The sequence below is a fragment of the Streptopelia decaocto genome, assembly GCF_964273445.1.
Source record: "Streptopelia decaocto genome assembly, chromosome: 1".
Classification (NCBI taxonomy): domain Eukaryota; kingdom Metazoa; phylum Chordata; class Aves; order Columbiformes; family Columbidae; genus Streptopelia; species Streptopelia decaocto.
In genome coordinates, this window is record NC_138663.1 from 17,666,007 (window position 1) to 17,678,105 (window position 12,099).

The 12,099-nt window shown below is 37.0% G+C and overlaps 1 protein-coding gene across 2 annotated transcripts in view; it reads left to right on the forward strand.

The window, feature by feature from the left end:
* TBC1D22A (TBC1 domain family member 22A) overlaps nt 1-12,099 on the forward strand; it is a 165,135-nt gene that overhangs the window by 91,621 nt on the left and 61,415 nt on the right. For both annotated transcript variants that reach the window (XM_082076234.1, XM_082076235.1), the window contains exon 11: nt 571-698. In XM_082076234.1, coding sequence (XP_081932360.1) covers nt 571-698 — 128 coding nt within the window. The remainder of the gene's footprint in view (nt 1-570; nt 699-12,099) is intronic.

The following is a 12,099-nucleotide window of genomic DNA, read 5'->3' on the forward strand; positions in this document are numbered from 1 at the left end:
TTTTTTCTTTGTTATACTATGAAATTATTTAAGTTGCAAATTATTTAAATTTGTTCTCATTTTTTACCAGACTTTAATCTCACTTTTTTGTCGCAAGTGAATGCAACCTTTATATGTATTTTCCTCATATTTTTAATGTTGTCTTCTGTTTATTACCAACACTTTATTTTTTGAAGCCATTATGTTATTTGCAAACCTTGCTTCTTGTAGTATTGCCCCAAATAATGTATAGACTGAGAGATGAGTGAGGATATATGTACCTAATCATTTCACCTCATAACTTTGTATATTTTTGTGGCATATTATAAAGCTCTGACCTTAATATTTTCTTAAGATAGAATAACTGAGACCAGTTGTTTAAGCCATCTAGAGGCAGAAAAATAAATCCTATGTAATGTTTAGGTAGTCATTTCTATTTTGGGGATTTTCATTCAGTTGTAAGAGTTTGCCTGTACCACCACATTTTATTGGCTTGGGATCGAAGAAGGATTTTATTTTTTCAGACAGTGCATTTGATTTTTAAGGACTTCAGAAAACTTGCAGTAAAATGTCTGTTTATTCTGTCTTCAGAACAAGTTCATAGGCACTTGGATCAGCATGAGGTGAAATACTTGCAATTTGCTTTCCGTTGGATGAATAACTTGCTGATGAGAGAAGTCCCGTTACATTGTACCATCAGGTTATGGGACACATACCAAGTAAGTACTTTTTTTAATCTCCATAACTCTGATGTGTTTTGGACATGTCAATTTGTTTGCCTGCATGTGGCTGTTCTTGAACCTTTTGTTTTAGCGTAATCTGAGAATCATTGTGATATGGGAAAAAGCCATCAGTCATCATTAACACTTAAAAATACTTCAGTCTTCTTGCCCTTCCAAACCAAGCACTTGATATCATGATAATTTCTAGTACTAAAATGAACAGTCACTCAAAGCATGGGTTAATGCCAATGCTCCCTTCTGTCTCTTCAGAGAAGAAAAACATTGAATTGTGCTTAATCAATACCCTCCATCAATTCTGAGTTCCAGGCTTCTTACTGCCTGTCTGCTTAACTGCTTAGTCCAATACCAGCTTCTAGTCTTCTGTTCTCAGCATTCATCCTTCTGCCATGCCTTCTGTCTTATTGTTTGTCCAGACAACACTCCTTATGCTACTGACCTCTAGTTGAGGTAATAATTTTTCCTTAGTAATTCCTTGCCAGACCGTCAAGTGAAGGAATTGGTATCAGAGAAAAACTGTGTCTTAGTTCTGTTACTTGACATTCCAGTAGCTTCTTGTTGCAATTTTTAACTATGTATTTAAACAATATACCCAATAACTCTTTGCTGTTGAAGTTAACAAAAAATAAAATAAAAAAATAAATTCCATAACAATTTTGAACTAAATTACTTTTGTAAATATGATAATAACTCTTAATTTATATATCATAAAGAGACATAACATCTTTAAACGTTAGTCTCTTTACATCTGCTGATGTAGGAATGTTTAGTTAGTTTCAAACATTTTACTGCCAGAATGCCCACTTGGACCATCTGTCCCGACCTCTACTAGAGGGTTAATAATTGCTGGTTATACGTTTAATTAGTTCAGTAACTTTTTTCAGTGAAGTTTATTTTGTAGTATGGTGTCCAAATCTAATAAGAAAATGTTAAGAAATGAGGAATCTATCACTTCCACTATTAATCTGTCCTAAGAGGGGATATCCTTGCAAGTTTTATTTGGTTGTTAATCTTCAACAACTTTTAGCTGTTGTTTCCATGTGGGGTCCTTTTACCTCCTTTGTCTCGTTATAACATCTACTATTCATTTTAATATCTGTTACTGCCTGGTATTTTCTTCCAGTGGAAAATATTTATTCTTTGTAAGACCTTTCTGATAAACTGAAAGATTGAGCTATTTACTTGTTTCGCTGTAATGAATTTCTCTCAATTTGAATAACTTTTGTTGCTATTGCTGCAGCATTTCTAACTCCTGAAGGTTTGTTTTTTTTTCTTCACCATGCAAACTCTAGCACTGTGTTTGGTGATTGATGATTAGTCTAATCAATGTGCTAAAATTGCATGAAAGCTCTTCCTTAATGCAGCTAACCACCCATATGTATCCAAGGAATAGATATTTTTGGCTCATCTGTGAGCTTTGATCCTACAATAATGTTGAGAAATTTCTTTTGAAGCCCAGGTGTGTGGTTACATTCTCAACTTACCTGTTGCTGTGCTGGAAGGACAGCATTTCTTATCGTTAGTCTGTAGGCACCTGGCAGGTTACACTTCAGGGGGATCTTTATCCATAAGTGGTTCTGATTATTTAATTCCAATTTTGAGCAAATTCTGCTTTATTACAGTATTTCTTTATATTATTTAAGAGCTTAATACTTATTTATTTACATGGGATTTCCAAGTGTATGTTTTAAGTGAAGGTTTTTTATACCTAAATGGGATTCTTATACCTCAGTGGGATTATTTTTGTGTATTAAACATGCTGAAGGAGTAATTTTGTGTTTTGACTCAGCAAGTGCAGCAGATCTGTACTGTTTTCTAGGTATTGTTGTTTAGCAGACTGTTCCACATACGCTTCTTGGTGAATAGTGTATTTAAAACCAGTAGGGATATCTTAATGTAGACAGTCACCTATATTGCCAGCCCTTTTTTGAAACAACCTCAAGGAATTCCACAAGTTGCTTATCAGATTTCACTTGTACTTACAGCCAGTTTAATATCAATCTATAATATGGATCTTATCAGCCTGATAGTATGGGTAATAAATGCAGTGAACCTACAGGAGCCGGTAAAGTTTGTGCAAAGTTTTTGCTGAAGTGTTAAGAAATGTTACAGATTCCTACATGAATAAATTGTCACTTAGCCATTCTATGGCATATGATTTCTAGTTCAGTTATTTACAACTGTATCAGCAGTGCTGCTTTCCAAATGCAAAACAACTCAGAGATGGAATTTGTTCAGTTAATTTTGTCTTTCGATTCATGTTTTTAACTGAAGTCTGCTATAGGCCAAAATGTCATTTAGAGATGCATTGGTAAAGAAGTTTTTTGGAAGGGCTAGCTATGCATGGACCTGTGATGTTGGATTTGAAAGAGATTTCAAATTAGTAGAGGTAGAAATACAATAGAAAATTTTACTTTTGAAAGAAATTTAACTTTAGATGGAAGGACCAGTTCTACTAATAATAGAAAGTACCCGAGGAGATGTTTAACTGCTTTTCCTCACTGTAGCCAAAGGCTGCTGATGCTGTTATTTGGTTTGGTTATGCTACCTCATGTGTCCTAATGCAGGAAATTGAGAAAACTTGAATTACTGTAAACAGAAATGCCTTTAACTGCAGTACAAGTTCAGAGAGAAGGTGAACTGACCCTGTTGCAATGTAAGATGAGCAGGGACTGCAGCCCCCTCCGCACTGCTGACATGAGGGTTTTGCTCAGACTTTACCTACCTTGCGCTCCTGGGAAGAGACGGGGCATTTTGCAAGCCGCTGGGTACAGGCAGCTCTAGTCCCAGGACACAGCAGGGCTCAGGAATGGCCGAGGAGAGGGTGAGTTTCGGCAGGTGGGACTGTTGGATTTCCTCATGTCTGCACCGGCAGTGCCTTCTGCATCCCCCTTTTCCTGCAGAAATCCAAGGTGATGGTGGATGGCTTCCCCCCACTCCCAAGGATTAGAGATAAGTGGTCTCTCTTGAACAAGAGGATCCTACTGATGATGTCTTCACAGAAAAAAGCATTTTGTCTCCTTTCTCCTTCCCTCTCCCTATCAAAGTTGAAATAATGGCTTGTCTCACTGAGCTGCGTGTTTTCCTCTGTTTGCAGTGGAAAGATAAATATTGTGCTGCTGCTATCTTAAATTCCAGATTGGTCATTCTTAGAGCAGGCCCCATTTTCTCATGAATTGCAGCAGGGGTTTTTCAGGTGAATGACAGCACGCTTAAATAGTCCACTGTTATATACTTCCTAGCATGATAGATAACTGTTGTTGTCAGGAGCTGTTAGAACTGCATTCTGTCTCTCAAAATTTGTTGCAGTTCTTCCGTTGACTGCGGTGAGAATAGGATTGGACACCTCTCTCCACCTCTCTCTTGGTCTGTATGGTAGCAGAGGTACTCTGCCTGGTGTCGTATTTTCTATCTGGTTTAATTTAGGATTCATCAGTTGTTTTGTTAGGCTCTGAAGTAAATAGGTGAATCTAAAATACCTGTACTTGAGCTGGTTAGAGTTGAGGGGAAGAGAAATTTGGCAAGGTTCCCAAACACTCACTTCGGCAGATACTCTGGTATTCTGGAAGTGTGTCTATGAAATCCACTAAAATGTATATCACTGTCTTCTGTAGCAGAACTTTGAAAAGTAGAAAAATGGGAGACATTATGCATCTTGCTTGTGAAGGATATGTTATGAAAGCTTCTTATTCATAAATATTTAGTTTGGTTTATTCTCTAAACTGAATTGCATTTTAATGAGAGTGGGTTGTCCCTCTTTTTCACATTGTTTGGGCTTTGCTATTTTTTTTCCTAAGATAAATGCTGTAAATACCTCAAACTCTTTCAAAATAGAAATAGCTTGTTAAGTTATGCCCCAAACACTCGAATTTTAAAACTGTAGAACTGATTAATATGAATGTTCATAGACTTTTTCAAGTATGAAAGATTCCACAAACCAAAATAGTCTAACATAAGACCTCGGTTTTATCTTTTTATTATCTCTTGCATTTTTATCTTACATTTTGTGATCTTTTTAGCGTAAAGGATTGGTAAAATGAGAAAGCGTGATGGCTGAATTATTCAGGATATACAAGTGTTTAACATATTTCTCTGGACTTATGAAATTCAAGTTAGTTTTATATTTATTCCTTGCCAGGTAGGCGTTTTGACACTAATTTAAAGATTCCATTGTGTGCTTGAAATTGACTTTCGTTGGCTTTGAACTCTCACTTAAAAGATTCAACATATTGTGTTAGAAATGATGAGGGTATCTCCGTGCTCAGTGTCTGTGCTGTTCTACTGTAGATAAATATTTTAAGTGTTTACCATCAAAAACCTCAGAAAGTATCCTTGCTTCAGTTTAAGACATTTTATTGAAGCTTGCATCAAGTTTTTCTTTTGGTTTATTTTGTTTCTTAAAATGTGTGTTGCACTTTTAAGATCTCTGTTAATGCAGCTGCATATTTCTCTGTTGTGGGGGCAGAAGCAGCGCCAGTGCAGGGATGGCAGCCAGTCTGCACTCTTCATCCGTGACTAGAAATGACAATAGAGGTCTTGAACATCAGTTGTTGTACACCAATACTTAAACAGAGTTTAGTTTCAACTATCTGTATTTTTTAACTGCTTAAATATTGAGTTCAAAAGGACACTTGATTTCTGCGCAGTTTGAGCTGGAAGGGAATTTGTCACAATGCCATCAAATAATTGTAATACAAGGTAACATGGTGTTATATTGACTGCTGTTTTAAACAGGATGAGAATTTTCATTGGCATGTAAGTACTTCATTTTATTTACTTTTCATGTAGAATGGAATACATGTATTTTTCATTACAGTGCTTTCCTTCTGATCTGATGATCTTACATAAATTACCTTTTTGTGCTGTCTTTTGTGCAGTGATTTCTATGTGTAAGTAACTCTATAGAGGTACATAATTTGCAGAAGAGACACTGGTGTAAGTTCCATAGCTAAAATCTTGTTTAGGGAAAAAAAAAACCAAAAACCAAAACAAACAAAAAAAACACCCAAAACAACAACAACAACAAAAAACAACAACAAAAAAACGCCATGGTAGCAGCTATGTACATTATTTTGATTTTAAATGTGTGGTGGCAAGTGCAGTGTGAGTGTTAACAGTTCAAGTGTACAGCTTAATATTTTCTCCTGCCAGGAAACCTTTTTGTTTAGTTACCACTTAACTGGCTGCTGTATTGTCAGCTCACCAGTTGGCTGATGTAGTTGAAGTGAGTCACACACTTAGACTCATTGGATACACCGCAAACCAGGCAGGTGAGACAGGGACTGTTTACAGTGCCCTGGCATCCTACTTTACAGCTTTACCCTTTCCTTTTGTGAGGAAAACTTTAGCGTTACTAAAGTATCTTGAGGCTAACCATGGAAAATAAATGCAAATTAAAACATATAATCCTACCATGTAAAATGCAAAACAGTTACAAAATTATACAAAAAGCATAGGAAAAAGCAAATAATAACACTGATAGATTTTGACAGTACTGATGAGTTGATTTACTGTCTCACTGCTGAAATAGATTTTTCTCCTAGTTCCTGTTACCCCCTGCTCCCCAGCAGTATCTGTTAGTTTTCTTCAGATTAGCCCAGTGGGGAGGCTGATGAGCACCACAGCCAGTGCGAGGGAGAGAGAATGGGAGTGCAGAGCTGTGATTGGAACCTAGTGTTAAATCAGAACAATTGCATGTCCTTTTCCAGCTTATTTGCCATCTTTTCCTAAGAAGATTTTCTTTCTCAGTAGAAAGTACATTTCTCAGGTTGCATCTGTTAGACAAACCTCAACAGAGCACCTATTGTTGGTGGAAACTACTGGCTTATGCTTCTCTTCCTAAAGTCCTGCAGGTGGGTCCAGAAATATGTATTTTTTCCTCCTTGAAATAGAATCTTTCTTCTTCATCTGAGAGACTGATGCTTCCTTTGCTCAAAATAAACATTATTTCATTTTTCTGGAAAATGCATGTCTTCATTAGACAAAGTATTATCACATATACTTGACCAGCCATTTATATAATTTCTTTCTTCAAGGAATGGTGAAGCTTATTTTCCCTCTCTTTGACTTAGTGTTCATTTTAGTTGTCATGTATCTCATGTTGGACCTTATATATCCTATTAACTGCCATGGTAGCAGACATCTTTGTTTCCCATTAATTTGTTGGTATAATTTATTTAGCTTATCACTAGATTTTGATCAAGGGGATTTTGTTTAAAACAACAACAAAAAAATCTAATGTTATATTTTAATAAACAACATTGGTATGATTTTCCAGAAGTGCTGAAGATCCCAAAATCTTACTGAAGCTCATGAAAAACTGCAGAAGTATACTTTTTCTTTTTATCCAAATGGAAAAGTAGACATCTAACTCTAGAGATGTATTAAAATCAAAGTTTGGTCACAGGAAAAAAAAAAAGGGAGAGAAAAGAGGGAGTTATTTTTTTTAAGAGGTTAATTTGGCAGAAGTTAAGCTTCCTTGCATTCCAGCTTGTCCTCAGTATTTGCACTGAGGGCTGTGGGCGGCTGAGCCGAACTCCTGAGTGATACCCAATTATGCCAGATAACCTCAAGTCGGCACTACAAGTCAGATCGTGCTCGATAACCAGTCTGGTGTTATGTTGTATTCATGTGATTATGCATTCACTAATAGTGCGGGTTCGGGTCATGGTCATTGAATTTACGCACTTGCACGGATTCAGAAGTAGTATAAAATATACTGTAAGTTTGAGCACATCCAGTGAGAAATTCTCATTACTAGATCCAGAAATAATGAGGTTTATTAAAGCAACAGGTACAATTTCTTTTAGATTGCTGTTGATAAAATACACTGTCTGCAAAATCCACACTTTAGTTGCAAGAAATATGTATTGGTACCAAATATATGTAAGTTCTAAGATGACTAAATAGTGCTACTAATGTGATTACAAATATGAGCTTGAAGTCTAGGTGTCCTGGAAGAACACTTGGTATAACCATCTATGCAAATCTTACCCAACCAGTCAACTGATCCCAGATATCTGTTATGCTGTTTTCTTGACTTATCAGTGATGGTGTCTTCCCCCTACCCTTCCTCTATTGTTAGCATATTTTATAGTATTTTCTAAGTTTAGGTGGAGCTTGAGTGACTCTAGTCATACATACCTTTGTTATTGATTGGTGTAAAAATTTTTACTTCGATTTTTAAGGTAAAAACTTTGCAGTGCTTGCTCATGGGAGCATAGGAGCGTGACGGAAGACAGGAGAGAAAGTCTGGCAGAAGGAAGACTTCCCCTTGGTTGAGGAGGATCAGGTTAGGGATCGTTTAGACAAACTGGATATCCACAAATCCATGGGCTCCGATGGGATGCACTCACGAGTGCTGAGACAGTTGGTAGATGATATTGCAAAGCCACTCTCCATCTTTGAAAGGTGTTGGAGAACAGGAGAGGTGCCTGAGAACTGGAAGAAAGCCAGCATCACTCCAGTCTTCGTAAAAGTCAAGAGGATGACCCAGTAAACTACAGGCCAATCAGCCTCCCCTTGTTCCCTGGAAAGGTGATGGAACAGCTTGTTCTGGGTGTCATCTCCAAGCATGTGGAGGAAAAGAAGGTTACCAGGGGTAGTCAGCATGGGTTCACCAAAGAAAAATAATGTTTGACCAACATGATAGCCTTCTATGCTGGTCTGACTGGCTGGATAGGTGAGGGGAGAGCAGGACATTGTCTACCTTGACTTCATCAAAGCTTTTGACACCATCTCTCACAATGTCCTCATAGGCAAGCTCAGGAATGATGGGCTGGATGAAAGCACGGTGAGATGGATCATGAACTCGCTGGAGGGCAGTGCTCAGAGGCTGTGATTCTGTATATCTGTTGGGATGGCGATGTGCTTTGCTATTATAATGAGATTATAATGAGCGAAGTTCATCCACAGGACAAATTTCGGCACGTCTGCTGGCTCAGTAACTAGCATTTTCGACAGAATGGAACATGTATATTTTTAGTTGACAGCAGCTATACCATCTGGTTCCTGTACCTGCCTTGTACATAGGACCTGGCCACGGTATCTCCACACTGCTCCACCCCCCATATTCCTTAGTGCCAGTACACTGGCACTGCCCTGCATCACGACCAACCAAGGATGCAGGCCGGGCTGGGATGGGGTGAGGGGAGCCATGCGAAGCAGATTCCTTACCAGCTGCCTTATATGCTGAAGATGTGGATATAACTTTATTCTCAATAAGTGTATCCTCGATAATTAGTTCCAATAATTTGCCCTCTCAGTAATTATTCCACCAGAGGACAAGGGTTACATGTAATAATGTTACTTGTCTGGCCATTAGTCATTGAAAGTTAAGAAATGTTCAAAATCACAGGTAGATTTGTTTCCTGTGTTTCCATTTCTTACATACACTAAATCAGAGATTTTAATTCCCTGACCATGAAAATGACTGAAGTCTGGTTTTCGGTAGAGTTGTCTCCTGTGATTAGTGTTTATTTAAAAATAAGAATAAAATCTATTAAGTTGAAACAGGAGTTCATTTCTCAACAGATAGCAGAGAATCTACACAAGAAGGATATTGTTACTACTCTAGTCACGGTCAAAGCCTTAAGCCACCTGAGACATAGACTCAAAAATACATCTACTGACAGCAGATATAATTTTTCATGGCCAGGAATATTTTTTGTTTTGTGAGAGTTTGAATGTCTCTTTTCCGCAGTGAGTCTTCAGCAGCAACATAAGACTGCTTACTGTCCTACTGGTCTGGTCTGTTTTTTATACAAAGCATAGTTTGGACCATAAAGATCCTTGAACCAGGTTAGGTGAAGTTGACAAAAACAAACATTTAGAGTAAGAGCAAGAGTGGGGAAGGTATATACCCTCCTGTCTTCTACTACTCAGAAGCTTTATATCTCTCTCTGTTATACTTTAAAAAAAATGCCCATTGAGTAGTATTAAATATTTATCTAATTATTTTAAAATATACTGTTCAAAACATCCTGTGGCAGTGATTTTCTGCAATTTCTTTATTCAGTGTGAAAAGAAATTCTGCTCTATAATTTAACGAACGATTCTTTTGAATTTACTTCCACCTCTTTCTTTGATTGTGAGAAATTGTGTCAAATCATTCTTTATTCACTTTTTCCCTGTCACGTGTTTTAAAACTGTTTTCTATTTCTGTACGCAATCACTCCTTTTTCAAGCTGCAAATATGTGTACATTCCATGCACTTTTTGTGCTTTTCTTTCTTCTCTGTAGTCTTTATAGTTTTACTGTAAAATTTATTACTATCATATACTAAATGGAAACATCTTCAAGAGATGAAGACATCATAGATTCGTAGTGTGAGATGAAGTTGTTTTCTGTTTCTTTATTTATAATTTTTCATGCTTTTTCTGCTCTTGAATATAGGTGCTTTCAGGTAACTGTTTGTAGTTAGTCCAGCTTGTCTGTCTTGGTGGTTGATGTCAAGAACTTGAACCAAGAAAAAACTACATCTTCATCACCTGTGTAGCTTTAGGACTACAGCGTGCTTGTAGACACTTACATTTAGAGATCTTAATCTCAAAGTAGAACCTCTCTGAATTTCTGCAAAAAGTGAGTTAAAATTCCTTTTATAATATTCAAAAGGACCCTTTTCATCCTGAAATTCTGGGCCACTAGATCAACTGTTTTCAATGTAAATAAGCGTGGATTGCAAATCTGTTTGCATATTGCCCAAATTTTCTCCATTTTTCTTTGAAAGTTTTTATTTACATCAGGGAGGATTTGGTGTGCAAAATAAAAGAAGGAAAAAGATGTGTAGCCATGCTATTTTATGAGGAAGGTATTTAGACATGCAAAAAACTACAAAATCAAGACTCTGATATTCATAGCGTAGCCTGTAGGTTTTTTTTGGTTCGAGATCTTAAGGTAGCTTCCAGTACTATTGAAATAGATGGTATTTTTTCTTTGACTAAATCAAGTTGATTGCAAATGCAGAAAGGATGAGATAAAGTACTTTTGCTTATGCCTAACTTAAAGAATGTGAGTAATCCCATTGACTTCAATAGAAAAACTCATGAATTTAGTTAATTAAGCTTGTACTTTAATGTGCTTTATTGATCAGGATCTTGATGCATAACTCTATAGGATGATAACAGAATGTTAGATACAGTCTAGAAAATAGCTTGGTTTACTTCTTAGCTACTTTGAAGTAGTCAGTGTTTCTAGATGAAGGCTTTATTAAAACTAATATTGTTCTCAAGACCAAAATCTGAAAGACAATCCCGTTGCTATACAAAAAGAAAGAAAGGAAAATGGTCTTTCTCTCATCTGTATGCTCTTTAATTTTATGCATCTTTTAGATTCTGTATACATCAGACTTTCATAACACTTTTCCATAATTTCAAAGGTAGTTTTAAAATTAGTACCTCTAGTCCTGAAGTATTCCCTTATTGTCTGGATTATATTTATATTTGTAAAAGTTCTCAGCAGTGTCCAGTAACAGGACAAGAAGTAATGGACACAAATTGAAACACATGGAATTCTGTCTGAACACAAGAAAACATTTTGTCCTGTGAAGGTGATCAAACATTGGCATAGGTTGCCTAATTTATGGGCTTTCCATCCGTGCTGATATTCAGAAGCCAGCTGGACATGGTGTTAGGCAACCTGTTTTAGGTGATCCTGCTTTGGCAGGGTGGTTAGATTGAATGATCTTGCATCTCAGGAGGTCCTTTCCAACTTAAATGATTCTGTGATTTATATTAGGTGTAATTTAAGCGAGTATGTATTAAGAGTGGCTGCTTCACATCTATTATGCCTATGCAGATTGGGAAGTCAGGAACTGACAATTTATCACATGCTTTTCAAAAAGGAGTTTTCTTGCAAGTGATTGGAAGATCTGTGTCCACATTTGCCACTTGAGATGTCGAAATGAAGCAACCACTAGCATGTACTTCTGCCTTTGCTTCCACATATGCCATTATCCATTATTGCAACTTTTCTTACACTGATCCCATGCTTTCCTGTCCCAGAATGAGCTGAATCATCTAGTGTGGGAAAGGTGAATTTCTGATAACTGAGCTGTCAGAGGTTTCCAGGATGCTAAACTGTCCATCTTTCCTGGATTTCAAGGTTGCTTTGAGATTATGTAACTCTTCTCTTTTGGGAAAATTTTCACCTAGATTATTTTAATTATTTGACTACATGACCCTTCATTTTGGCATAAACCAAATTGCGTAAGTACAGGCAAGGCAGTGAGCAAGGGAAAACTACCTTTTCAGCAGCAACCGGTGCTCGTATTGTCATAAAGCAGCTCTGGAACTCTATCCTGTGAAGTTTTCATAGAGCTGTCTTTGCACATGGATTATTTTTTTCCATCCCACCTCTGTAGGAGCTCTGCATATGTGGGGGT